This window comes from Pocillopora damicornis, chromosome 5 (assembly GCF_964200805.1).
Source record: "Pocillopora damicornis chromosome 5, jaPocDami1.2, whole genome shotgun sequence".
NCBI classification, from domain to species: Eukaryota; Metazoa; Cnidaria; class Anthozoa; order Scleractinia; family Pocilloporidae; genus Pocillopora; species Pocillopora damicornis.
Window position 1 is genome coordinate 6,756,846 of NC_142674.1, and position 27,490 is coordinate 6,784,335.

At 37.4% G+C, this 27,490-nt stretch overlaps 5 protein-coding genes and 1 long non-coding RNA gene across 8 annotated transcripts in view; 2 read left to right on the forward strand and 4 right to left on the reverse strand.

Annotated features, from left to right (window-relative positions):
• LOC113673533 (uncharacterized) overlaps positions 1-3,553 on the reverse strand; it is a 40,658-nt gene extending 37,105 nt beyond the window's left edge. For both annotated transcript variants that reach the window (XM_089206835.1, XM_089206834.1), the window contains exon 1: positions 3,410-3,553. In XM_089206835.1, coding sequence (XP_089062961.1) covers positions 3,410-3,494 — 85 coding nt within the window. In that variant the 5' untranslated portion in view covers positions 3,495-3,553. The remainder of the gene's footprint in view (positions 1-3,409) is intronic.
• Positions 3,554-9,529: 5,976 nt separating this feature from the next.
• On the reverse strand, positions 9,530-13,181 carry LOC149044886 (uncharacterized). Its single transcript, XR_016186732.1, has 2 exons — positions 13,027-13,181; positions 9,530-11,048 (listed from the first exon to the last, which is right to left on the reverse strand). It is a non-coding gene; the product is annotated as an uncharacterized LOC149044886 (long non-coding RNA).
• Positions 13,182-14,498: 1,317 nt separating this feature from the next.
• Positions 14,499-20,200, forward strand: LOC113673648 (adipocyte enhancer-binding protein 1). Of its 2 annotated transcripts, XM_027190065.2 has the most exons (8): positions 14,499-14,680; positions 15,652-15,852; positions 16,185-16,327; positions 16,782-16,917; positions 18,296-18,379; positions 18,491-18,557; positions 19,286-19,514; positions 19,900-20,200. In XM_027190065.2, the coding sequence occupies exons 1-8, from the start codon at positions 14,596-14,598 to the stop codon at positions 19,936-19,938; spliced, it is 984 nt and encodes a 327-aa protein (XP_027045866.2). In that variant the 5' UTR covers positions 14,499-14,595; the 3' UTR covers positions 19,939-20,200. The 2 variants fall into 2 exon arrangements, with proteins under 2 accessions (XP_027045866.2, XP_089062989.1); XM_089206863.1 differs by lacking the exon at positions 18,296-18,379 and having other exon boundaries at positions 14,507-14,680; positions 19,900-20,134.
• A 147-nt stretch (positions 20,201-20,347) lies between these two features.
• Positions 20,348-22,639, forward strand: LOC149044887 (uncharacterized). The gene has a single exon (XM_089206869.1). It carries the CDS (start codon positions 21,209-21,211, stop codon positions 22,112-22,114), a length of 906 nt encoding a protein of 301 aa, XP_089062995.1. The 5' UTR covers positions 20,348-21,208; the 3' UTR covers positions 22,115-22,639.
• Positions 22,640-23,540: 901 nt separating this feature from the next.
• On the reverse strand, positions 23,541-25,189 carry LOC149044888 (uncharacterized). Its single transcript, XM_089206895.1, has 2 exons — positions 24,570-25,189; positions 23,541-24,488 (listed from the first exon to the last, which is right to left on the reverse strand). The coding sequence occupies exons 1-2, from the start codon at positions 24,679-24,681 to the stop codon at positions 24,040-24,042; spliced, it is 561 nt and encodes a 186-aa protein (XP_089063021.1). The 5' UTR covers positions 24,682-25,189; the 3' UTR covers positions 23,541-24,039.
• Positions 24,795-26,263, reverse strand: LOC149044889 (uncharacterized). Its single transcript, XM_089206896.1, has 3 exons — positions 26,071-26,263; positions 25,353-25,492; positions 24,795-24,928 (listed from the first exon to the last, which is right to left on the reverse strand). Exons 1-3 carry the CDS (start codon positions 26,261-26,263, stop codon positions 24,872-24,874), a joined length of 390 nt encoding a protein of 129 aa, XP_089063022.1. The 3' UTR covers positions 24,795-24,871.
• Between the last annotated feature and the right edge of the window lie 1,227 nt (positions 26,264-27,490).

A 27,490-nucleotide genomic window follows, 5' to 3' on the forward strand; every position in this document is an offset into this window, starting at 1 on the left:
TTTTCAAGCATCATTAACCCACAATGCATAGACAACATATTGTTTACATTACAAAGGCTGTATAACTGACTCATTCGTCATAACCTTTCTTTTTCCCTTAATGTGGAGTGCATATCCCTCCAAACTAGCCCAACCCAAGAGTCAATCAAATAAAGTTTATTTCAATCACATAGAGGGGCATGTCAATGATTTGCCGAGAAGTTTGTACGGATTAAGTAAAATGGCTCTTAGACAAAGGAAACAAAGAAAACATTTTATGTAGTGTACTAAAGTGCAAATCGTATGTATTCATAAGTTCATGAATAGGATCTCTCTCACTGGTCGCACATTCTTACTTAAGAAGAGAGATTTTAGGCTGACAAGGTTCACCTACATTTTAACACTTCAGCTCGGCTATATGCAATGTTCGCTAGCAGAGCGGAAAGCGACTAAGCTGGCGTGACTCGACAAAATAAACAATGGATCACACTCACTTTAAGTGCTCGACACTTATCTTTGTAGATTGGCGCCACTGTATATTAGTGGTTAAATTACTGTTAGGCCGATCTTAGATCTAATAGCACCTTGTTACTGGAGCCACCTAAAGAGAAAATGCTTTTTACACTTGGTACTAGATCCTGTCATGCTGCACCATGTTTGTGGAATAGTTCGCCCCCTGGATTGCGTTCCATCCCATCAATGACAATTTTTAAACGCAATCTTGAGACCTGCCTTTTTGGTCAGGTTTTTCTTTACCGTTTTAGACCAGAATTTTTATTTTACTTAAGTTTTTATAAATATATTTAACCTGATTTGTTTTATTTTATTGTAAGTCTCATTTAAATTTTACGTGGTATACTAAGAGTAGTTTTATAGGTGAATCACTGTAAAGTCTATAGCGCCATGGAAATTCTCGAATTATCATTATTATCACTAGATCGATCATCAATGCAAAACCCAAGAAATATTTTCAAACCTCTCTTAAAACACATAGACTTGAATACGAAATTGCATTGTTTTTCAAAACTTCTTTATTCATTTATTTATCAATTCTTAAAGTGTCGGAAATGGATTCGAAACTGCAGCTGTAATTTTACCAGAGCTCATTATTGGGAACATCTCTCCTCGGCCATTGTAGGTACCAATTGCTTACCCCCTTTCATTGTTTTTCGTGGACCATTATAGCAAAGGACTATGACATCCCACAAAGTTTATATATTGCTTTGACGTCAATCACGCGGCTGCAATATCGAAAGATTACCTTTATCGTGTACACTGATATCCCACACGCGATTGGCTCACGAGTAATACTTGTCATGAACTGTTGCTAAAAAAGAGTTTGCGGTTTGTCATCTACGTGAATACCGCACCTCTTATGAATTATTTTCGTTTGCTTTACGCAGTCACTTCCGTTGAGGTTGCGACATTTCGACTGCATAATACAAGTCTTCTTTAGACGACTTGGTGGCGACTTGTCAAGCGACGACATATTATGGAAGTCATATTAACAATCCATGATGCTCTTAAGAGTAGCGTGCAACTAACGTGTGTTGATATTAGGATTAAATACCTCATGAAACAAACGATAACACTTAAAGTTTTATTATGATATTTAAGGAACATCTAGTGGTTGTCCACGCGTTTAAGGTAATTTGTAGAAAAGCGACTCAAATTATAATGTGGTAGTTATTCTACCGGCTATTAATTACTGTCTATAGTTTTTCAACAACTTTTCATCGACTCAATTTTGAAAATGTTAGGGAAGCTTTAGCTGTCAGTTAATCCTTGATGGTTATAAAAAGCCCTCACATATCGTTTCCTTTCTTTGCTCTCGTCGCGTGTGACTCAGTCGACTCGGTTTTAGTAACACGAGCGGCTAATGATGCGAGAAGTAACTGATATCGATGAACTCATACACAGCAATGTCACGATTTCAAGCGATGAAATAGTTTGCCCTGAGGCAATAATTTGATGTCCACATACTTAGATTCTTAATTCTAGACGTAAAAAGTTGACTTTTCCTATTTTGTTTTTTTTGCTTTTTAAGTTGAGTGTTTGCTATTTCTCGTATTTGCTCGGAAATTGGTAAGTAAAATAGTTTGTTTATACTCAGTAGAGGGTCCTTATAAACGATATTTCATTGTTCTACATGACTCGCATTCAATTTCTACTCGATTCACTCCAAAAAGTAAAGATTATGTCGAGTTGTTTTGAATTCATATGATTTCAACCATACAAGGACCTTTTCAATTTTTCACTAAACAAAAAAGCATACATGGATTCTACAAGTATTTCGGAAGACCACTTACTAAATTATCATTATTTGATATATAAACTTTTCAAAAATTTTAAATGGCGCAGAAAATGTTACAATATCCCTTACAATAAATATAAGGTCGAAGGTCGCGAAACATTAAGCGATTTTTTCTAAGTCTCAATTTAAACTATTGCACAATCACCCATCGTTTCAGAATTTCAATTAAGGCAAAAGGTCTCGTTTTTTTTCTAAATGCATAAAGCAGTAAATCTCACTAGGCCTAATATGTTTTATAAAAGAGTAAGCTTTTGAACTATTATGCCATGCAATTAAAGGTCTTATCTTTTAACAGTGGGACAGCAGATAGAAGCTACTTTGACACTAAAACTGCTGAGTCAAGTCTAACAAGCAGTTTTAGAGTCTAGTTCTTTTTTCTTCTTTTTTCTTTTTTCTCGAATAAGAAAATTTCAGGCTAATGAAAGGTATAATTGGGCTTCATCGTGAAAAACACTGCTTTTAGACTTTGAGTGCGCGTTTTGAGTGATAACTGATACAATCTTATTGCCAATCTTTAATCCGAACTATTACATTTTAACCGAAATAATGCTTTGAAGAGAAGTTGTCAAGCTTTGAGTGGGGAAACCAGTATTTATTTTATTTCTCCATTTTTATAACGAAAATAATTTTACATCATCTATCCATCCTTTATTTTGTATCTTTCAAATTGGACGACGTGAAATTTCGGAACCTTGACTATTGCAATTGAAAAATTGTGGTAAGAGTTTCTGATTTACTATCACCAATAACTCATCTTAAATGACTGATAGTTCTACACAAAATATCAGCATTGTAAATCTCACCAGAAGACTTCAGTTTTCCCACTAATTTCTCTCACGAGAATTAAGATTTGCGCAAAGACGATTCAAGCTCTTTTCTCAGTTTGGACAAATCAGTACTTTTCTTTGATGAGGATAGATAAGAGACGACGATACAATGCAAGATAAGTAATCATGGAAATGCAGTTATAGCTAACGTGTTATTAATACTTTGTTCGCTCTAACTAATTCTTGATACTACTTGTTAGGAGAAAAAAAGATTTGTTAAAAGAATTTTATGATGATTTTATCATCTTATAAAAACAAAATTACCCTTACTTTATATTTAAGAACATACCTTCTCCGTTTGCCGAGACAACAAAAAGCAATCCAAACAATGTAAAAACTTTCGCAGAAAGCGAAATTTTCTGTAAGGAATACATCGTTACCTCCAGAGGACAGTGGAAAGCTCTGTCATTGCAAGGATTGTTACCCCAATTATAAATGTCATTAATTAATGTAAATCCAGGACAATCAACCCATTGATTGTCTACAGAAGCATGCAACATTGCTGGACTAAAATATATGGAGGTTGTGAGAGATTGTCTATTAGCACGAAAAGCTAGAATACTTGTCAAAGATGTCATTATTTTCAGAAAAATTGAATCTCTGACTAGGTAAAAGTTGGGTTTTTGTGCAAAATTTTTGTGCATGTGGTCTAGATGAAAGCGTTTAATGGACTAATATTTGGTGTTGCCTTGGATAACAATCAACAAAGCCATTTTGATATTGATGGCTCATGTTTTGAAAGCAAAAAACGCGAAGGTGATCAGGGCATTTTTATTGGTTGATTTGATTTACATTCAATCATTTTTTCAGGCCCATGGCCCTCCTTGACGTCTGAGGTTTACCGCCCAAGAGCCTTCCTTAGATAACAAGGGTAATTGTAAGAAAAAAATGCAACTGGAATTTTATTGCTGTACATCGTCACATTTGTCTTCAATGAAAATTAAGAATTCAATAGTTACTAATATTTGTAAATCACAATCTGTTAAGCGCAAAGGATTAGCATTATCATCATACGAATAGTTGGGAGCCATCCGATATTTCATTCATAGCCTATCGAGCAGGGAGCAGCACAGCTAACCATTGTCAAAAACAATAAAGCAAATAAATCACTTATAATTGATACGATAGTAAAACGAGTATAATGACTAAGTCACGCAAAACATTCCTGTTCATCAAATAAGTTATCAAAATTTTGATGCGACAAAAAAAGTTTTTCGACTCCTCAAAATACAAAGTTGAAAGTACAGGTGTAGAAATATTCTCAATGTAAAACGTTAACGCTTGGAATAACTTAAAGCTATAGCTATTTACTTTGAACTGCTCATGCTTGCTGAAAGATCGGAGAATTTTTAAAACAATTTCATTAGTAGTCACCTAATGCATAACGTGTGTTGCATAATTGACCAAACTCCGGGTCTCTGTGGCCTCAGTCAGGCAGTGGACCATTGCCCTATGATCATTTGTGATAATTAGCCTCGTTCAAATTTTTATAAGAAAGCTAAATTTCATGCATACTACTAATTATCATGAACTAAGCCTCACCGCGATAACGAGATTTACTACAAGTCCCGCGAGGGTTGTTTGCATTTCGGCCAGCCAGCCTATTCTTAAGATATCATTTATATCCCTAATATAGTGTTCCGTAACAAAGCTCGCTGCCGTAAATTGTAGGCGCTGAAGCCTCCTCACTAGCCATCCTAATGGGGACTTGTGTCTAAAAAGGGGACCCAAGACAGTACCATGCAAGTATTTTGGTCATGTTTCTTAACATGGGTAATTTCTCATTATTCATTATCACTACCTTCTTCTTACGGGGTGGCGAGCAATCCATGGCCAACGTATATTAATGCCACTACTCGAGGATGGGCTGACACCTCAAAGTTGTCGTAATATTTACTAGATTCCGAGAAAAGCCTTGCTCAAATGTATTGTATTGTATTCAATCTTATAACTCTTATATTATAACTATTATATTATATTATATATTATAACTCTTATATATTATAACCCTTACAAGAGTATTTGATGGCTGTTTGGAAATGCCTAATTGCTTAATAAACGAGCGCGAGGGCCTTACTGGGGAATATTGGCCCGAGGTCGCGGCAGTGCGGACTAAGCGCAGAGAGGTCCGTACTGCCACGACCGACAAATAGTTCTCTTTAGGACTCCACCATGGTGCAGATAGAATCCGATACAGAAATGGCAGCCATTTTAGCAGACATGGCGGACAGCCAAGTGCCCGCATTATCACCAATCAAGTCATAAGAAATATCTTTAACCAGCCACCGATTGTATCTTAATGGAAGGAAATATCACTCAAGGATATTTTAGTTCGCGCAAAACTTCCTTCAATCACGCCGCAATCATAAAAACATGTAAACAAAGAAGTACCTTTAAAAGGTTTGTTTTCATTTCAGAAGGAAATTTACCCATGATCGTTTTCTGCTCGCAACACGCTCAGCTGACCACAACTCAACTGAGCCAACACAGCTAGCCCCTTACCATTCCTTCGTTTTTACTTCGAACCTTTTTAGTTGATCATTCTTAGCGAAAGTAAAGGCTGAGGACTCGTAGACTTTATTAAAAACGGGTTGAAAGAGCGTGCTCTATAAGAGTATAGTGCATGGAGCTGAGCTAAAGCTGTCACGCCATTTGCCAAATTGTACTATGTGCGACCTTTTCCGGAACTTCTTTCTAGATTTTTTTTTGGTTAAGTGAAAGTGAAATTTCGGAACATGCGATCCGGCAAGTACCAACAGAAGAACCAAACAAAGGTTTGTAAACATGCCAGATGCCGTAATTTACGCGATTATAACGTGAGCAGAGACGAAAATCCTCAAAGATGACAGTCCGAGTTTTAAAGATTTTCACGCTCAGTTAGATTGCAAGCTTACGTACGGTAACAAACAAACGGCAATTTACAATTCTCTATAAAGGTCCTAAAATTTGGAACTCTCTTCCTGTTTCAGTCACTTGTTCGTCAAACCTTCTTAGCTTTTAGACGAAAATACAAGAGTTGTTACGTAAATAATCACTGAATTGGCCTGGCCGCACATATTCGCAGTACCTTTTCTCTACTTGATTTATTATTGTAAGTGAGGTGGCTCTCCCATAAGCCCGGTGGCTTCCTGGGTCTCCTCGCCCTCTAGTTACTACCGCTGTAAATAAATTTTTGTAGTGGTAAAATAAGGCAAATAAAGATGACGATGATAATAAAAATCAAACACGCTTAATAATCGTATAGTATAGAAAGTTTCGTGCTCAAAACCAAAACAGAACAAAACAGGAATGATGAAATATATAACCAAACTGGCGTAACTGTTAAAATTCATACTAATTATGACGGTGTCAGAGCGACTGCGATCATGCTGAGGTCCATCGCGGCTAGCTCACCATGGTGATCTCCAGTCATCGTAGTGAAGCAAGCCTCAGACACTGCATCGGCCGTCCTTCGAGTGAAAAAAAGAGCTTCTTTTGATATCCTTCTCGATGTGTTCGGTGGAAGGCCACATCAGTCACTACAGCCGAGTTTTAAGGCGCTGTCAACCCGTGCGATCTTCATGTTCCGGTGAATTCGGGGTTGTTCATTCATAAGACACTCGCCTTAAAAAGTTTGTTTTCTACTTGTTATGTGACAAAAGACTTGCGTGTTTTTATAAGCCACAATTTGGCCGAATATTACTGAACATTTTACTTTCAGATTCTGAAATTTGGGCTCCTGTGTACCTGACTATATTCGCAGACAAGAACTCTTCATGGACTTCCAACAAATACCTTCATCCAAGCCTAGCATATAATGCAAGTGTTTGATGTTAGTTTGGAAATACCAAGTGATTTTAAAAAATTATGGTGGATTTACTTACAATAAAATCGCAGGGTTCTACAGACTGCCGCTCACGGTCTCAAATAGACTAAATATCCGGCAGTCAAAAATATTGACTGAATTTCACCTAGAGCCCCTCCCAAACGTAGAGAGTATTTGATGTTTGTTTGGAAATTCCAAGCAATTCTAAAATATCATTTTAGACTTCCAGTCTAAAAGGGAGGATTCTCCGAGATAGTGCTTACCATAAAATCGTGAGTTCCACAGACTGCCGCTCACGGTCTCCAATTGACTAAATGCCCGACAGTGAACAATGAGTAACGAATTCCCACAGAGAGGCCCATTTAAAATCACTGGGAATCTTTGATGTTTATTTGGAATTTTCGGTAAATGTCGGAGAATTCGTCCACTAGAAGTCCACACTAATTGTTACAGTCGCGTAGTATTTCCAAACATAAACCGTACTCCCTGTAGGTTTGAATGAAGGTTTTCGTCGGACGTCTGCAAACATTTCTCGACATTAAATGTAAGCGTAAATTTTCTATTTAAGTGTCAAGTACATAGTGATGTTATGATATAAAAAAGCTCGGATATTTCTTCAAACTGCAAACAAACATCAGATTTGGAATTGCTGGACATATCTAAAGAAACATCTGATACTCTCCTAAAAGAGGTTTAAAAAAATCATTTAAGAGAAGATTCTGTGGAAATTCCTGACTGCTGGCTATTCAGTCTATGTTAGACTGCGACAATAATATCGTTATATTGTGGAGGTTTTACGTTTCCAGTGATCGCAAAACGATCACTCAGGTCGATTTCAAGATCTCTTACAGACCATCGACGTTATCGAGATTCATCAAATTGGCATATGTTGTATCAAATTATCCCCAACTTTGTTTCCTTAAGGTTCAAACAACCATTGGACATAATAAGATTAAAATCCACCGCACCGCATGAGTTTGATTCCCATAAGAGACTCAGATTTTTCCTTTGTGCCACGGTCGTGACACGTTGATGATATCAAATCTTTCATATTATCATTTCCCACTCATGACAGCTATGTCTTTATGTCTGTCTGAACGAATGCAATAAATTTCTTTTACATTTTTTTAACATGATGAGGAAGATTAATGCGCTATATTTGTGCAATAACAAATATTGATCGCAGTGCTTTTTTTAACAAAAATAATCGCAATTTATCTCCATCACCAGCGAAGCCGTATCAGAGAAAAGCTGCCATTTTGCCTATGTAGGTGCACTGATCCTAAGTTGTGCTTGCTAATCACACACAAAAATTCAGGTTTTGCAGGGACCTTTTCTTTTCAAAAGACGACAGAAAATCTCAAGGGCTTTCCAAAATTTGGGAAAAAATGGTAGGTCACCAAATTAGTATTGTGCAAAAGCTGAGTTTCGGGGGCTCTTTTGACAGTGCAGCATCGTTACCATGGCAACCGATCTAGAGTCAGAAACGTCCTTAACAAATTACCTGACAATGGTATTACACAGATGTCAAAATGTTTTTCTTCCGATTGGTGGCACATTTTATAAATTTCATTGTTTTACACTCAACACTGGGGAACCCTTTCGGGCCTTTTTAACATCCAAGTAATTCAAAATTACTCTGGTCAAAAGACGTCAGTCTGTGGATTCACAAATGTTTATCTTGGTTATTTGAATTTCATTATTTATAAGTTTTACCTGGAACTGAGACAATCATAGTGGGCTCCCAATACCAAGCTCTCCCATGCCCTCATGAAACAAAACATTGAAACATTACTTCAAAATTACACAAAGTTCAAAGTTATTACTTTACATAACTTACTAAAGTAGAAACTGAACATCCTAGCAAGAACAGGCCATCTTAGAGTTCTGTAAAATGTAACAAGCAATTCCATTCACTACAGTGAGCTTTGCAAAATAATCAAACAATGAGTGGTGAACATTATGGAAACAGGAAGTCGACTAGCTCACTAAGATACAGTGCAATTTCTCTTCAGACCTATGGGACAAGGTACAATGGGGGTATTTTTTGATGGAAATTTTCATTTAAAAAATCTCTGCATTTCCCATTTTCGCCCATGCATCTTCAAAATACTTTAATCTTTATTAGTAATGACAATTTGACCCGCAGAGCGTTTGCAAATGCAAATTCTACGCTGTTTGACACTGATTGTCAGCCAATGCCTCCTGAAGACTTTTATGTGAAAACTTTTATTAACGTGTAGTGTAACTACTTTTAAATAAAAGGCAGTAGAATACTGCATGTGGATGCTGGCAGTGACTGTAATGGTACAAAGATTGATAGCAAAGAAAGAATTGATTTGAAAACCTTAGTACAAAGACACCATCCTGGGACCCAAGACCACTTAGTGCCTCACATGGTAAGGTGGCTAATTACTAACAGTTTTCAGGATTTTCTGCATGAAGCCAAAATAGCTCACGCTGACAAAAACTGCACAAGCAACTCTTAAAAAGAATTGGAAACTAGTTTCACCACCTCAATCGTGATAAACTAACTTGCTATACCAAAGAAATTTCCAAGTAACTTTGGAAATAATGATTTTAGATATATGAAATTCATATATTTGCACTGTGGCAAAGAAACAAATTTAATAGATCCTCACAGCTAAGAACACAACTGAACTAGTAGTTGAAAATAGGACCTGAAAAAAATTCAGGCCCGTAACGACAAAAAAGATATATAAACAACTGACAGAGAAGTTCCAGTTTTGTCTTTCTTCAAACATGGCATAACAAAAAGGAACCTGAAAAAATTTAAAGCTTGAACAGGGATCAAACCCATGACCATCTCACAATGTGATCAGTTCCCAGTTGGCTTGATAGCCCAGTTGGTTGAGCACTGCACTGGTATTGCAGAGGTCATGGGTTCAATCTCCATTCAAGCCCAAAATTGTCTCAGTTTTCTTTTCTCAACTGCTTAAGTTGAGTATATATTGGTCACTGCAATGATCTTTCATTACTTAAAAATAATTGTATGAGGCCATTTTTAGTTATGAGGGCTCATTCCAAATAAGGGTATTTTTCCACTCATCTCTGAGGTGAGGTTCATGATGCACCAATTTTTTTTTTTTTTTTTGCTCTTGCTATTTTCTTTACTTTACTGCATATATATGTGACTATTTTTAACTTGAGTGGCTAGGAAGCTGTACATTCAAAACACTATTACTAAGACAGTAAATGACTAATTGATGGATAATCAACAGATAATCAAAGATATCAATAAGTAATCAATGGATCAATGAGTAATCAATGCTCCACAAAATTTTTGGCACACGATTACTCATTTACTTAAAGAGAACTGGCAATGAGTAATAAGTTGTTTACTCATTGATTACCCATTGTTTACCCATTATCATTGATCATTGATTAGTTATGTCTGGAATAGATAATTATGTCAAAACAATCAATTTTTTGCATGACACGCATGTAATTAGATGGTTGCCTTGGAAACATCAATCATTGTGGACACTCATCATACATATCAAAAACAGTCTGCGATGGATGAATGAACAGGTACGGAAAGTTTCAGCATCATAGCAAAAATCCCCTTTTCAAAATTTCCTTTGGGAGGAGGGGTGGCATTGTACTTCTTGCCTTGTACTCCTGAGGGTTACTAGTATCAAGTTGATAACCAGCCACATGTAAAAGTACATTTTTGTTTTTCAGATTGACTCATTTATGTTAAACAAATGACCATTATTACTTACCCATACAAAGGCCCTTCATACCATAAGTAGATGGAGTCTGTATCACCTTACAACTCTAGCATGAGGGTGTCTGATAGCTTCTCTTGATATTAGAAATTTCCCCTTTGTGGAAATCATTTAAAATGCACTCTCCAGTAAGAGGTCCAAGAAAGTTGTGTGCAAAAGTAACATTCAACTTGAATTCATTTGTTGCCTGCATTCCTGTAACCTCTTCCAATTTCACGACTAGATTATTTTTAAGTACAGAAATATTAGACACATCACAGCTTTCTCCTCATCATCTGTAAGTTCCATGTCTGGGTAGTAATCAAGAAACTTTTTCTCCAGAACAGTCCTCCCTCTTTGAAATATTGTCCAGAAAGGATATCTTTAGCTACCTTTTCAAATAATAGAGGATATTAATACAAGGTTTAAAATGAAATGCTGGTTTTTAAGAGGTGCATTTATCATGTATTTTATTTTATCATTTCACCACAAGTACATTTGTTGAATAAATATAATCATACTCAGTAATGTAAAAACTGAGAAGAATGGAACAAGAGCAAGCAATTTGGAAAGACACTTTTAAAGTGCCACTAAGATCAAATTTGCAACTATCCATTCTAAACCATTTAAGCTATGTGATGATGTCATACACTCAACCAAATAAATAAATGCAAAATATCTCAACCAATTTGCATCAGAAATGTTTGATTCTTGGAAATAAGACTCTATTTGGTGGGTTCCACAAGATAAGATTGTAAATTGTGCTACAATGGCAACATGCTGGGTTCCACACCTCCCCAATGTTGAAGGCTTTTCTAGTATTTTTTGGCATTTTTGGTGGTTTTTTCTTGATCTCGCAAGCATGTAAAACAATGTGTTGGATAGAGTATTTTGCCTGGTTAAAATTTAACTCTCAGAAGTGATTAACAAGTAACTTCTCCCTACAATATCCATGCACTATCTAGCAAACAAGTAATGAGAATACTCAAATTTGATCTAACACCAAATTCTTGTAACTTATTCATAAGGAAATTTGTAGCAGCCAGAGGGGAGAATTAACAATCAGATCTTGGGAGTTACAGGGTTAATTTTTCCATGCTTAAAGCCACTGAAATATTGAAAACAGGTCTGAGGAGACAAAGCAAAACAGAACAAAATTATTAAAAAGGTGAGAGGTATCATAATGAAAATAACATGGTGACACACTGAATCTAAATAAATAATTACACAAATAATGCAGTAAGAATTTGAAGCAAAGGGTTTCTGTTTTTCCACATTTTTTTCTGTTTGAAAATCCAAAAAGGTCACAAGTTCCAATTGACAAAATTCCACAGAAAAACTACAACAAAACAACCAAACAAGATTCTTTCATAATATAAGCACTCCTCTTCAATTTCAAGGAACTTTATTTGCAACTCCAAATGTCAATTATGTTAATCAACCCACAGGCCACACTGATAACTTAGAAAGTTTAAATTTCATGTCCATTCTCACAAACAACTTTTTTCAACTAAATAGGGAAGAGAAAATTATATTGAACAATTTTCCCCTCCTTGGTTTAAAATCCTTTGAAAACCCAACACTAACTCAATCAATCTCTGAAACAAAATAACAAAAATTGTTCAAATGTTCCTGTTAGTCTTCATGGTACAAATCTGACTCCAACAATCTCTGTGATAAAACAACAAACATATTTTTTTTTAATTTCACTGCAAGTGTTTCTGGTACAAATCTCTCATGAACATAACTGGCTAGTGCCAATGTTCACTCTACCCACCACCTAGTGCACCTCAGCTGGGTTTTCAAAATGGAAAAAGAATCAGGAGTAAAGTCATAATCATAATGCGCCACATTAGTGGCGCTGTGCAATGTGGTGAAGCCGCACAGGGGAATCCTGGGGGATTATTTTTGGTGCGAATATATGCGTAATTGGCAAACAAGCCATTACTGCGCTGTTATCGTTATTTAATACAGTCAGAGACAATAACGGAAATTTCATCATTGATTCGTCACCCAGTGTATGACACAATCCCCACACAACGATGAAATCACCTGGATTATTCTAAAGCCACAAGTGGACAACAATAAAGACAAAAGGTTCCTTTTAAAACCAGTTTTTCGAATCTTACATCTGTAAATATCTCGAGCTGGAGCTCCCAATGCATGGTCTGCCACGCTTCGTTGATGTAAAATGCATAACCAGTAATGAGATTCTAATAAATATGTTGCCTCGCTATCCGCTTTACAAGTATGCTGCAAAAGTTCTTAAAAGCGTTCCGACACATGTAACCGACGTGGAGGAATAGAACAAAATTAGCTTCAACTTTGAGTTACGAGGTCACAAGAGCTTAGTGATGAAGAGCGCATTACCTTCGTGTCCAAGAGTTCGTCCCATATTCCTTCGACTTCTAAAATACCGTATCGCTTGCTAAAACTTATCCGGCTCAGGTTTATTGGTTCTGTAAGCTCCAAATACCCCAGATATGGTGTGCCTTCAAACAGCTTTTTGATGGCACCCTCCATTATTTACTGACTAATGTCGTACCCAGATCTCACTCTGTCATACGCCAAAAAGCTGCAAGATGATCCTCCTCAAGTGGCACCCCAGATTCAACTGATTTTATTAAGAGTCAAACCCTGAAAGGCTTATATTGTGTTTTAGTTTGAAGTGTTTCTTTTATGTTTCTTATTTTGCAGTAAGTTGGCTTGTAATGGCCACTTTTCTCTCAAACATTTTTTTTCAGCCCAGTCAAAATATTTTTGAGGAGGCAAGCTGGCATAAGAAGTAGAGGCCGAACCTCGTTCAGACTAGACCGAGTTTAACAAGCGTGAAGTAAGCAGCAGATATTTTGTTGCAGGCGGCCAAATCCCCAGCTGCCGGCACATTTGGACCTGAAGATGGTGATGATGTACTAGATGATGTACTTGATGCCAAGCAATTTTGGTATAAAGTGTGCGCCTTGCCCGTAGGTGATTTTAACTTGCTAGTAAGACTTGTAATTCACGTAATACACATTAGCTGAAATAGTAATAACAAAAGAAAATAGTTATATTTAACTATACCAAGCTTTGGTTTTATATCCAAATTAAGCACTTTATCGAAGATCACAGCACTGATCAGGCCGAGAAGGCCGAAACAGCACTGTATGCTGTTAGTTTAATTTCTGTCATTTATATTTATCTATTTGAATTATCAATGTTTCATTGAGTTACAATTCATTGATCTCTTGCGATAGAGCAGGTCCACATATGTAACGTAATCCTACATGTATGTATGTGTGTATGTATGTATCTGCCCAGTCAAATTTTTTTGAGCGGAAGGCAAGCTGGCAATAGTAATAGGCAGCAGAGGCTGAACCTCGTCTTGAATAGACACATTTTTACTGAGCTGATTGTATGTATTATGTATGTCCACTTCTTTTTGGGTGTTAAACTGATCAAAGTACTAAAAAGAGCTCTGTGATAACTTGGTAATCCAAGATCTAAAAATTTTTAATAATAAGATAAAGCTTGATCTTTCTTTAGAGTTTCCATCTGCTGTAAAAATTAGGGAGAGGATCAGGGGAGCATTATTTATACATATGTATATAAAAAAAAACCAAAACAAACAAAACAATACTATCAAGCTATCCTATTTGTCTCCAGTTAAATTGCCGAAATCTCACAAAACACTCATGTTTCCTTTCCTAAATTCTAGACTATTCATTTAATGCGTTGGATGACAGAGAATACCACAGCAGACATCAGTTCCGAGCGTTCTGGAAACAGGCAGAGACCAAAACCACTTTACAGATGACTTCACCTTTTATTCAGCTAAACGCAAGTTATAATCTAATTGTTTAAAATTCGTATATTTACATAAAGTGAACTCGTCCCTTCAAACTGAGCAAGTAACGATATCAGAATCTGGTTGTTTACATGCGTTTCGCAGCTTAGACCATGGATTTTCTACTTAAGGGAAACACCTTAATTTTGATTATTTTTACTATGGCTTTATTGCTAACTCCATGGACTGATGCACAAAGTAAGTGTGTGTATGTTTGTTTGTGTGTGTTATTTAAATCAGGGATTGCAAGCGACTACGTCAAAGGAAAACTCAGAACGTTTGATGAACTGCGTAGCTCTTGTGGAAAAGCAGACACAGGTTATTGTATTACAGCTTAAAAATAAATCATTTTTCATTTTTTTAGAAACTTCGTCGCCAAAAAATGACACAAATAGGTCTGATCTTTGTTGTTGAATACGTTAGCTGTTTGTTGTCCAATCTGTACAACAGTCACAGAGAATTTGTACAATCTAACTGGACAAATTTGAAGGAAGGAATAGAAAAAGGAGAATAGTTATTTGTTGGTGCCACTCATCTGAAAAGAAAAAAAATTCCTCTAGTCAAAGCTGAATTGTGATTTCATTAGTTGATGAGGCAAGAATTTAGACACGATCACAATGAGTGGAATGAAAAATTTCGCAAATTGAGCAAATTTGACTATGGAGAGTTTTGAGGAAGTTACAAATTACATTGAGTATTACAAATTTATGCCACTTGGTTGCATAGTTTATAGGAGAAACAAAACATTCGTGTGAAGAAGGTAGCCTGAACATCAAATAGGTTCGAAATGCCGTGACAACATTGACTTTCCGATTTCACGCCTGGCTACAGACGTTGTATACATAAATTTTATTAATGGCATTGAAGGTTTTGGCTGAGGAGGTTATGAATATTGGACGTTTTACGTAAAGGTTGCGCCGTCTGTCCCAGTTTCCGCTTTCTTAGGCACCAAACTGGCGGTTTTTCCGAGGAAGTGTGTAACAAAAGTCAGAGAGGATATCGTGCTTTTTTATCGATTTGCGTAATTATCAAAACGAGCATAATTTTGACCATAACTACTTTTACAAGCACAATCTATAACGGCCTAGTTTTTACTTATCAACCGCTGAAATACAGGGGCTTTATTACCTTGTCATATTTTGATACAGCAATTTTCACGGTTTCTGCAGGATGTCCGAATGAAGAAGAGTTAGGTGTTAAGGTACCAAGCTCGAAAAGAATTCCAGACAAGTACATGACGTCATCATCGCACCAGAGTAACGGGCACCAGGCTTTCCGTGGTCGGATTGGTTTGGAGAGCAAAGGATCATGGGCTGATGGATGGTGTGCGTCACAGAGCGACTCAGATCCCTACATACAAATCTTCTTCGGTGTGTATTTTGACGTAAGCCAGAAAAACTGAACCCAATGCAGCAGGTCGAGGTATATTAAGGTCGAAGCTTTTTGCGTAGAGTAAAAAGTCAGTTAATTTTGCCTTGTTCTGTCGTTTTAGTCGAGCGATACCATCTCGCAAAAATAGCAGTCTAAAAAGATAAGCTTGACATTACACAATATTTCCCTAAGAAGGGATACAAGACTGCGTCGAATTCATTACTTGTATCCAGAATTCCTGGCGTGTACCCAAACTTAGTAAAGAGGCGTTAGATTCTTTTCAATTTCACAACAATGGTCTATTGTTTGTCAATTCCTGTTTCTTCCTCAGAACATTTGACATATTTTACGATCATTGAGTCGGAAGGAGTCGTTATTGATAGTGAAAAGATTTTTGTTAAAGCCTTTGAAGTCTCAAACAGCAATGACTCTAAGGATTGGACGTTTTACTCTGAGGGAGGCATAAAAAAGCAGGTAATAACCATTAAATCGGTTCAGAGACAACAGAATTCGAGACCATTAAGTTAGGTATGCATGCATGTATGCACTCATTCATTTCATCATGCAAACCAGCATGCTGTCATCCATTTCATCATGGATCATGCACTGAATTATGAATTCACGCAGACATTATCCATTCATTAATTCGGTAACAATTCACTTATTTCTCATTTATTTCTTTGTTTATTTTTTTGGAGGGTGGGGGGGGGGTTGTCTCTCTGTTTGTTCTCGATTTTGGGGATTTTTCTTTTATTTCAAAACATTATAGGAATCTAAACGCCAATTTTCTAAAGTTAAAAACAATGATTTTCATCGATAACAGTACTGTTACATAATTTTCATCAACCCCAGCACACACGGTCGAATTTTTCTTTAAAAATATGAATCATGTTTTAACATGAACTTATATCAAATTATCTGTACAAAGTTTTCAGCTAATACCGACGTAAAAGCAAAGAATACGACGTTGAAAGACACGTGGGCTCATTATATTCGTATTTATCCAAAGAGCCGCACGGGAAAATGGATGTGTATGCGTATTGCTTTGTATGGATGTCCATCAGGTGAGATGAAACTTCGGTTGAGCTGAAAATTTATGTCCTTTAGCATTCAAATAGAGACTAGATAGATGAATAGATAGATGATAGATGAATGGTGCCAATTTCCTCACTTGCAGCCAAGGGCTGAATTGCGGAGGAACCAGAGAGGTGAGATCGGACGTCAGCATATTAAAGGCGCCTCTGGCAGCCGCTTCAGTCCATTGTGATCACACCTCACCCACCCAGACCTACGACGGCACAAATCGAGATAGACCACAACACCGGGCACTACGTGCCCTACTCTTTGCGAACAGTGCGTGCGTTCTTTTACGTCCCACAATTTATTTGTAATATAGAAGGGTTGTGAGACGGGACCTCCGGCTTTACGTCTTATCCGAGAGACGAAGCAAAGTGGGTAAAGCATCTTGCTTAAGGATACAGCGACATGCCCCTGGTAGGACTTGAACCCGGGCCCTTCGACCCAGAGTCCAGCGCACTAACCACTGGACCACTGACGCCCCACCAACAGGACTAACAGGCTAGCTTAAAGTTTACACTAATAAAGGGGGTAAATTTCTAAAGAAAAATTTTTAAATTTTCTAAACACAATGTGTCGCTGCTATAGTGAGAGAGCATGACAAAGGACGGACGCTCAAAGCGTCAGCTTCGAAACTCTTTTTGGTGGCTAATTTACGTTATCAACTAAGCTGATAATGTTAAATAACCCTGTTGCAGTTTACACAAACTTGAATCCAGGAATTGGGACTAGGGAGGGGGTCCAAATTTATATCCAGACGACACAAAGCCTAGATAGGCTACGAAATAATTCAAGAAAAGTAAATTCTAAATTCTTCAAGTTGAGTTGTATTATGTGATCCTGACGTTTTTGGTGTCAGACAAGTCGACAAGATAACCACAGCTCGAATGGGTAGACGGAGTGGGTTCCGAGACCCGTAGACCTAGCTACCCCCTGGATTTGCGGTTGTGGCCAAATCAAAGTGATTTCCGTTCAGGTTGTCGAAACGTTATTCATTTTCACCGTAAACAGACCTTTTCAGGACTACTTTGCACACGAATGATAACGAGAGAATATTTAAAAAATTTTTTAAATACTTGTTTCGATAATTTCTCTGTAATCCTCCGTTAAAATCACTTTGTTCATTGCGTTAGTTTAAATTTAAGATGTAAAAGGAGGTGTATAAAAAATAAATAATGTCGCGTTTCTTGAAATTACTGTTTTGTTCTCTGGCTTTTCTACTGCTGGGCAAAATAAGAAACGTGTAAGCTGTTGTAGGTTATAAACCTATTGGATTCATGTTTATTGTGTAATTATCTGTAGCAGGCAGTGTAATGTCTCTAACGTTATGTATCATTAGAGTCATTCTTTTTGTCTTTGAGAAAGATGGTCCCAGAAAGTTCCTTGATTCTGATCTCATTAGTAATGGAGCACTTGCGAAGAAGCCTTTGAAAGAAACTCTCTTCTTAGGTAGGAACTACTGAAAAGGAGGCATGATATGGTAATTCAGTGCTATCGTTATCGTTATCGTTGCTTCCGAAATGTACTTTAAATGTAAACATTTTATCTTGTACTTTTCAGTAATTCCAATTGTATTGTTTGGTTGTGTGATCATTGCTGGTCTGTTATGCTTCTGCTGTCGGCACAGGTGGGTAACACGAGGAGTAGACATAACGGGGCTCGTAAGATAAAATTTCGGGACTGAAACAACATGGAAGGGAGGGTATCTGAGAAATTGCACACCCTCCCCTCCGTTAACCCAGCATTGGCCCTAACTTGTTATCAGTTAACTTTTATTGGGTTAGGGGCGGGGGAGGTGCGCAATTGCTCTGATAATAACGATAATCCACAGTTTATCACAAAGAAATATGTTACACATACGAACGTGGGATCCAAAAAAAAGATGAGGATTCCAGCCCCAGCCAGTTTTGATTTCATCTTCCCATACTCTATCACTGGGCTACTGTGAATTTGTTGGAGAAACAACCCATCTAAAGGGTTCGGAAGTATTTGGTTGATTTAAATTTAGAAAGGGGTTGTTTTTGTGTCAGAAATTTATGATGAAATTATGTTTAGTTAGAAATGTATGTGTTAGAAGTATATGTTAGTGTTGCTATGACGTATAGTATACAGAATGCAAATGAGAAGGTAGAGCAGTGTAAAAATGATGATGTGACAGATGTTGATGTTTGGCCGCGTTATAAGTTGCATTGTTAATGGTTGTAATTGAGTGTCCTTTAACATTGCTGAGAGTTGCGAGAACAAACGTATTTCTTGCTTCTATGTCTACCCCGTCACATTTCTATCGATTGGCTTACCTTGACATTTCTGTAAATCTCTCCACGAAACGTTAAACGAGAGTTATTTGTATCTCAGACCTAAGAGAGCACGTCGAATAAGAGAGAAGAAAGAAAAGAAAGAGAAAGAAGCACAGCATCAAACAGAGGCCAAACTTGGAATTGATAATGGGATAGTCTATGAGCAACCACCTCCCTATGAATTTCAAACTGTCTCCCTTGACTTTAACAACGACATGGAAGATGGTGGGATTCCGAATGATAACCCCGCCCAGCTGGAGAAGCCTGTTTTTACTGACGATAACAAGGTAACAAGAACATTAACTTCGCAGCAATTTTATCGGAAATCCTCTCGTCTGAATAGAATTATCACAAGAGCAATGAAAACAAAAATTACACTACTCGAAGGTGGCCATTTAAAATTTAAAATACGCCGCGACGTCTGGAACTAGAAAAATTTTATAAGGGGTATGGGTATGGCGGAGAGACTCTGATATTCCCGAAAGATGTAATCGTATTTTTGCATCAACTGACAATTTTATAAGTTTTTTCTGTTCCTTTATTGATTAAATTTGGAAGTATTCTGGCTGGTGATTTAACCTAAGAAAGGAGACACTCCCGCATACCTTAATAACATACATGCGTTCTCCAAGAATATTATTACTAACCATTTTTGTATTTGCCATCTTTCAGTTCTTCTCTTTTGAACGGAACGCTATTGATTATTCTTAAGCTGAAACTACAGTGGGATTCAACATGCACTGAAGACGAGCAAGAGTATTCTTTTCACTGTGATGATTCTACCAACATAATTTCAGAGTGGACATTATTTCAGCTTGTTGTCTCAGCATTGATTTCATCATGGCCTGATCGATTTTCTAAGGCCAAATTAAAATGCGCAATAAAGACCTCGTGATAATTTGATAAACTGTTTGATGTGGGAAATAAACTAATAGCTTTGAAAGACATTGAAAAATATAATATTCGCACTCCGTATAAGTTGAAAGGAGAGTTTTGGGTTGATATTATGTCGTCCGAAATATTTGAAATTTGACGTCATTGAGGAAAATGTGCCATTTTGTTTTTTGTTGAAGAAATGAATGTGGAAGTGATCTTCGCAGTAATGAACACTACTTAAACAGCGCTCTACCAACTGAGCTAACAATCTGGAACCAGCATAGTGACCAGCTCCTAATTGGCTTGTTAGCTCAGTTGGTAGAGCGCTGCACCGGTATCGCAGAGGTCATGGGTTTAAATCCCGCGCAGGCTTTGATTTTTTTTCCAGGCCTTATTTTCACTACTGCTTAAGAAGTGTTCATTACTACAAAGATCACTTATATTAATTTTTTGGTTTGTTGTGTGTGAAATTCAGGGGTCTCTCGTGAGTCGATATTCTCAATCTGAAAACGAAAGGCCGAGGGCATTAATGACGGGGAATATCCCTATTAATTTTTAATTGCTCTGTGAGCTGTGAGAACAGAAGGTTTCTGAATCAGTTTTGGTAAATCACTCACCGTGCGTTTCTGAAAAAAGGGTCAAAATCAGTCAAGGGAGAGCGTGACGTTTTCTTTTCCTGATGAACTCAATGAAATCGGAGTGGAGGTGGAAACCACAGAAAAAAATACACCATTTTTATTAATATATACAAACACAAAGAGAACCAGCTGTTTCATTGTTTAAATAAAAAGCTTCAGCTCTACCGGGAAAGTCCCTTTCAGTTTTTACATTTGAATGACATTATCACACAATGAAATTATTTTGTTGCAGAAATCAGTTAATATCAATCAAAGTATTGATGAGCTATCAGCAAAATTGTATTGGTCGCTCATATGTACCGTGTAACTCCATCTAGTCCCTGCAAGTTGATTTCAACGTTTTTGGTACAAGCAGACATTATCGACGTCGGGAAAACCTCTTTGTTTTAAATATTCACACCTGCGTGACTTATAACCAACTTGATGAGTAAGCACATTTCACTTGCAAAGGCTTTCAAGTTATAGTTATGGCGTCGTGTTCGCTGTTCTTGGGCCGTTTGGTGTTCTTTCTTCTCCTACTCATCCAAGGCGGATATTTGGTTGCTTATTCCTTAGATTATGACGAGGTTGCATTCTGGGTACCGATAGTACAAGGTGTTTTATTTGCAGTTACTGCGCTCGTGTGGCTTGTTCTCATCTGTACGAAGCCGAAACTTCGTTGGTTGTTTTATGTCTGGCTTTCATACGTTATTACCCTCTTGGTAAACATTTGGATCATATTTGGAACTATCGGAGACAAACTTGACAGCAGAAAATTCCTCGGCCCTAATATTCTAAAGGGAGTTCTGTGTGTCACACCTCCTCTGTTGCTGTTATTGTTACACAATGCCGACGATTTAGATCGCTCTAATGCGCGCAAACATCTAGTGTCTAAGCTTTCCTTCCAAATGGTCGTCGATCTCTTCGATTTTGTGGATATGATAGCTATCGTCTTGGAAGACAAACGACACGGGAGCACGAGTTACTTGAATGCAAATATTATAACAAACGAAATCCAACCGACAATTGCAACGTCAAGCCTCACCACAATTCCTGAAAGTTTCGGAATGGTCATGGTTGCAGTAGCATCTCTCAGCCTACTAATGTCACTTTGGCAACTGTTTGAGAACAAGCTATCAAGAGATTACACAAAGATTCACTTTCGAACGACAGTTCTCCGCAATTTGGTAGAGATGGTTTTTGTTAATTTATTTTGCTTGATCATCCGCCTAGTGGTGTACGTTAAGTACCAAAAAGATGAATCTATCTTCATAACCAAGAATATCATATCAATAGTTTGGTCCATTTTGGACATTAGAGCACATTGTGAATCACATTCAGCTAAATTTTGGTCTGTGTTATGTAAGAGCTGTTTCGGCCTGAGAAAGATCTAATCTGGCAAGGAGTATTTGTTGTCATTATTGAACAATGCACAATCGGTTGTGAATAAGACTTTATGAAAACTGTAAAGTGACAATATTAAACTTTCTTTATTTTTATCATTATAATTTCTCTCATTAAATGTTTTCTATGCAAATGCATAGCTAATGTAATAGTTGTGACTTAGCCGACATCTCAGGACTATTGTGTTATGCATAATTATCAACAGATATCATTGTAAACAGTGTTTTCTGAAACAATCACTAACCAAGGTAACACAAAATAAGGACTATGCTTCTCACAGTTTTCAAGTTTTTAAGCTCAACCTGGCAACCCAAAAATTAAAAAGTCCACGAGGTTTTTTTTCCACGTGACATAGATACGCAAACGGTGTCTTACCGATCTCACTGAGTAATAATTAATGAATTTAGTCTTTCACCTATATAAAAGAAAAATAAGATCATTTAAGCCTGTAACCTTGGCTGTGCTAGCCAAGAAGCATCACAAAAGCAGGATAAATAAATTCAAACAACGAACGATATGCTATCACACTTAAGAATGGCTGCCTGTCAGGATCGAGAATCGTCCGTCAACGACCATTTTGGTGAAATGCCCATATTTTGCTCAAAGATACCCTTTTATAAACTATTTTCAAAAATCATGTTTTTAAGTTTCAGCGATTCTTAAATTTTCATAAATTTGCCATAATCTGAAAACGCGGTTTTCAGGCTTCCGGAGCTCAGGCTCCGCATGACGCACAGTCAAAAATTAACTGCAAAAACCAAGCCCCGTTTAAGGATTAAAATGTAATCAATCAACGCCAAACTTCACACGATATTAGGACAGCTATTCTTATTCAATTCTAGTTAATAAACTTTTTTGGGGCACATCGATTTTGGGATTATTTAAGCCCTTGAAAGAACATCCTACACAGATCAGTAAAATGGCGGCGAAAAACGGGTGATATTTCACGCGAAAAAAATGTACCTGGTACCACATATTTTGGATTTTCAACAACATATTCGTGAAATATTGCTATTTTCCATTTACTGTGAAAAGTATGATGTCCGGAATCGCATTGCTTCCCTTCGAAGATGGCAGAAATGTTTGTGACTTTGAGTGAGAAAAATGATGCAAAGTGTGTAAACAAACAACAAGGTAATTTAATCATACTGAGTTGTTAAATCTCCAAATTAAATCCGGTCTCCGCTGTGTCGGCTTGTAGCTTGGAAAATGTAAAGACAAGTAAACTGTTCCGTAAGATATTTGAAAAGGTTCTACAAAATATTTTTGGGCTAAAAATCTGCAAGTGAAGTACATATTACATTAGCACCATCTCATATTCAAGTAATGCAAAAGATACATTCGAGAGAAGCTACTTATTAGATTAGTATTTGATTCCATGCTGATAAATAAGATATTTTTATCTTAATTTTGGGAACTCATTTTCTGTAGGTATAAATACATCGAAAGGCGACTTTTGACCTTCAAAGTAATTAAATGCAAGACGACAGTTCTTCTTATCCTTGTAATTATCAATGTCACGCAACGTAACGCCATTGAAAACGTATCGGGGGTGCTGAAAGATACCCGCGTAGAAACCGCAAATCAAATAATGATAAATTAAATTAGAGAGAGAAATCCCGCACTTCAAAATGAGCCGAAAGAAATGTAGGTTGAATACTCTCACGTCCGTCAGTTTGCATGAGTCGGCTACCAGATGAGTAAACTTCATTACCGATATGAAGACCATAAAAGGAAAGTAAGGGTCAACATCGGCATAATTAAAAGAAAAACAGAACAAAACGGAAGAACTTCTAATTACTTTACGTGCTTTTATAAAAATGAGATAACTAGTAACTGACGAATAGAAACGAGTCACCGTTAATTCGTTTCTTCCTCAATTTTCTATTCTGCTAAACTAAAGAGAAAGTCAGCATCACGATGACTTTTGGCAAGTACATTTGCTGACAATCTCTTTCAGTAGAGCCAAGTAAGGGGACTTTTTACGCATGGGCTTTGATGGAATATCGAGGCCAAGGTCTTCACACATGTACTGCAACATGGGTAGCGTCAAGATCTTCAAAGAGTCATTTAGCGCCATTTCACAAAGATCGTACTGACCGTAGATCAAGGGATGGTCAAGTTGTATTGACGCGACAGTCTCCTTTGCCTCGCTAAAATTACTCTCCTCTTGAGCTGCTCGGATATCAGCCTCGTCAGGATCTCTCTGGCGTACTAAGGCACTCTGTCTTGAGAAGAAAGAGGTGATCTGGGTGGTTGTGAGGAATTCCGATGACTGGATTAGTCGTGCACCATCGGTGCCCCGGGCACGCCGCATTTCTCGAGCAATTACCTCTGTGTCGAGCTTGTGGCCTGTCGTCTGCCCTATTCGAAATTTAGATAAAAGGTACGACTTTTGCTTTTCACTGAATCTGTAAGCCTTCCTCACTACTCTAAGAGCCTAGCCTTCTTTCAGAGAAACACGAGAATCTTCCTGTCGCACAGGGGCTTGAAGAGATGGCAGCTTTCCCACACCTTCCTCCAAATATGATTTGTAGGCAATTTTTGCCAAGTCCATTAGAGAATGTTTTTCTGGTACCCCGCTACATTTTTCGAGTGACAAGTGCTTTTCTAAGGCTGAAAGCCTTTGAAAAACATGAGTGCAGCCGTCTTGAGGACATGAATACACCCCTGCTGCCTGGCCACGTTATATGGAAGCTATCTCTTCAGCCACATTTTCTTCCCCTGACGATTTGTGGGGGGTACTTTTAAAGAACGGAAATCTCTTGCAGAAAATGATGGTCGCAGAATCCCTTGTCCAGGACCTTCAAAAGTAATAAGAGAAATATAAATATGACAGCCATACAGCTAAGAAATAATTATCTTGCATCAACGCGTAACCCTTAAAGGCAGCCCACGACAGAATACCATGTTAGAGAAGCACTAGGTACTGTTGCGGGACATACAGCAAACAAACAAATGTGGGACAGGAATTAGCCTACCAAAGTGCGGCATAGCACCTCTCCCCTTCCCCACCCCTCAAATAAAAAAAAGGAAAAAAAGCGGTGTGTTTTACTGGTCAACGAAGGAGCCTTGTCCCAGATTAACAACTGTCTTTGTCGGAAGGGCTTTTTCACGTGTTTTTTCTTCCTCGATTTTTTTCCCAATTTCTATGCTCTTATAAAAATGACTCTTTTCCTTTTAAAAACCAAGAGAGATTGAGATCATCAATTCATATTTGAAGCTTACCATTGTCTGTTGTTCAGGTATCTGCACCATTACTCGAGGCTCTTTGGGGTTAGACACAATACTTGCTCCAGCGCCCTCCACCGGCGTCTGTTCATTTGCAACTTGCCCGCAGATGAACTCGTCGCATCGCGTACAAATTGCTTTAAAAAAAAAAATAATAATAACTTAAATCAATTACTATTCCTAGGTATAGAGTAATCAATCAGTCATCAATCAATGGATAATCAGCTACTCAGACGAGAAAAAAACGTTGGCAATATAAATTGCAAAGTTTCCTCACTGATATAAAATATGCTAGCTTGAGAAAGTTGAAACTTATGGTGTTTTTTTTTGTGTAAGGTATTACAAAAAAACGTGAGAAAAAACAATTTTATGAGAACATTTATCAACAGAAGCAATTCGAATTACGCGACCCAACTGGAACTAAGGTGTAGGAGTTGCAAAAAATATACATCGATTTTCGGCTATCCACACGGTTGCTTCCTTTGGCACTCGAGGACTTATGTGTTGCTAGATCCTTGGGAATTGCACAAAGGGTTTTCCTAGTCCTCCAACGTATGCCAAAGTCTGCCCTATGGCGTGGGCAAATAGTCAGGGTAAGATGTTTTTGCTCAAATGAGAAAACACCTGTAAAAAATATAAAACCACTTAAATCTGTTGCAGGACTCATTCATAAGCACAGTAAAGTTACCTGGAAACACACAAAATCAATATTTACCGGCTCTGGCTAATAGCAGCTTCATTTCAGTTCTAGAACCTTCATCTGCACTCAGTCCAAGAGTCGATAGATGTCCAGTTACATCTTTCGAACAATCCTCGAGTGTAATGCATTCCACCTGACCAGGATAATCAGGAGATCGCCCGCAAGGGGTCACCTTACCAACTAGCGTTACATAGCTACAGAGAGCCATAAAATGACAAGAAATAATAACTTCTGATGAGAGCACGTATGAAAGCTCAAGACTCGTCCGTGAAATAACTTTCCTTAGATCTGTTACGAAATTTAGACCATTTACGCAAGAGCTTCGTGGGCAGTGATGACGTGCAGGCCTCACCACGAGTGAAAATTGTGATTGAATGGTGCGAAATGTCGGAAGCTCAATGAAAGTAAATCAGAGATTGAAGTATTAAAGTGTTACCGTGTAGTTATCAGACCTTGAGTGAAGTTTTTGTTTTTAGTCTTTGGTATATTTCATGATGACAGCCCATTTAGGGTCTCATGTGGTGCGGCCAGTGTTTTTTGGGACCGGATGTCGGTTAATTAGGAACAATTCGCCTTAATACACTGGACTACTCGTAAAGAATGCTGTTCTCCTTCTGTATTCGCTGGAATTCTTGATTTATATATATACATATATATCTAAAACAAACTAAAACAAAGCCCTTGCAGCTGAAATGTTTAAAAGTCATTCAACAGACTGATCAAGAGATTGTCACATACAATTTTCTTAATCGTAATACATACAATGGTGATTGATGAAATGACTGTAAGAACATTTTCGACGGTGATTTTATTTTCTCTCAGCTCTCACACAACTCCGAATGTACGACTTCCCTATTACTCAATATTTTGTAGAATACTAGCCAAAAATTTCCAAAATTAAAGTTTATTTTAAAACCTTTTTCCACCAGGGAAGGAATGATTAGATTGGCGTTTGTTTACACAACACACATCATCTCAGTCACTCTGGACACAAACATTTGCGGTATTTTCGAAGGGAAGCGGTCCGATTCAAAGCATCAAATTTTACTCAGGAAATAAATAATATCATTATATTACGAATATCAAGTTAAAAAGTTAAAAAGTGAGGTACCAGGTACACTTTTATCGCGTTAAATTTCACCTATTTTTTGCCTCCATATTAAGCGCTCTTTAAGGGTGTTGCTTAGAGGACTTAAAAATTCTCAGTATCAATGTGTACAGAAAAATTAACATAACGAAAATGAATGGGAAGGCTTTTTATTATATCGTGTGAAGTTTGGTGTTAATTGAATTCATTTTAAGCCTTCAACGGAGCTTGGTTTTTACAGTGAATTTTGGACAATTTGATAGGCGGAAAACCGCACTTAAACCGCGTTTTCAAATTTTCGCCAATTTCTAAAAATTTAATAATCGTCGGAACTTTTAAACTTGATTT

Coding starts and splice junctions, on each gene's coding strand:
- LOC113673648 (XM_027190065.2), top strand. CDS start 14,596: ATGGATTTTCTACTTAAGGGAAACACCTTAATTTTGATTATTTTTACT. Junction 14,681..15,651: donor TCCATGGACTGATGCACAAA/GTAAGTGTGTGT, acceptor CGGTTTCTGCAG/GATGTCCGAATGAAGAAGAG. Junction 19,515..19,899: donor TTTTTACTGACGATAACAAG/GTAACAAGAACA, acceptor GCCATCTTTCAG/TTCTTCTCTTTTGAACGGAA.
- LOC149044887 (XM_089206869.1), top strand. CDS start 21,209: ATGGCGTCGTGTTCGCTGTTCTTGGGCCGTTTGGTGTTCTTTCTTCTC.
- LOC149044888 (XM_089206895.1), bottom strand. CDS start 24,681: ATGGACTTGGCAAAAATTGCCTACAAATCATATTTGGAGGAAGGTGTG. Junction 24,489..24,569: donor TCGTGTTTCTCTGAAAGAAG/GCTAGGCTCTTA, acceptor AATTTCGAATAG/GGCAGACGACAGGCCACAAG.
- LOC149044889 (XM_089206896.1), bottom strand. CDS start 26,263: ATGGCTCTCTGTAGCTATGTAACGCTAGTTGGTAAGGTGACCCCTTGC. Junction 25,493..26,070: donor GCTGCTATTAGCCAGAGCCG/GTAAATATTGAT, acceptor TTTTTTTTAAAG/CAATTTGTACGCGATGCGAC. Junction 24,929..25,352: donor TACCTGAACAACAGACAATG/GTAAGCTTCAAA, acceptor TTACTTTTGAAG/GTCCTGGACAAGGGATTCTG.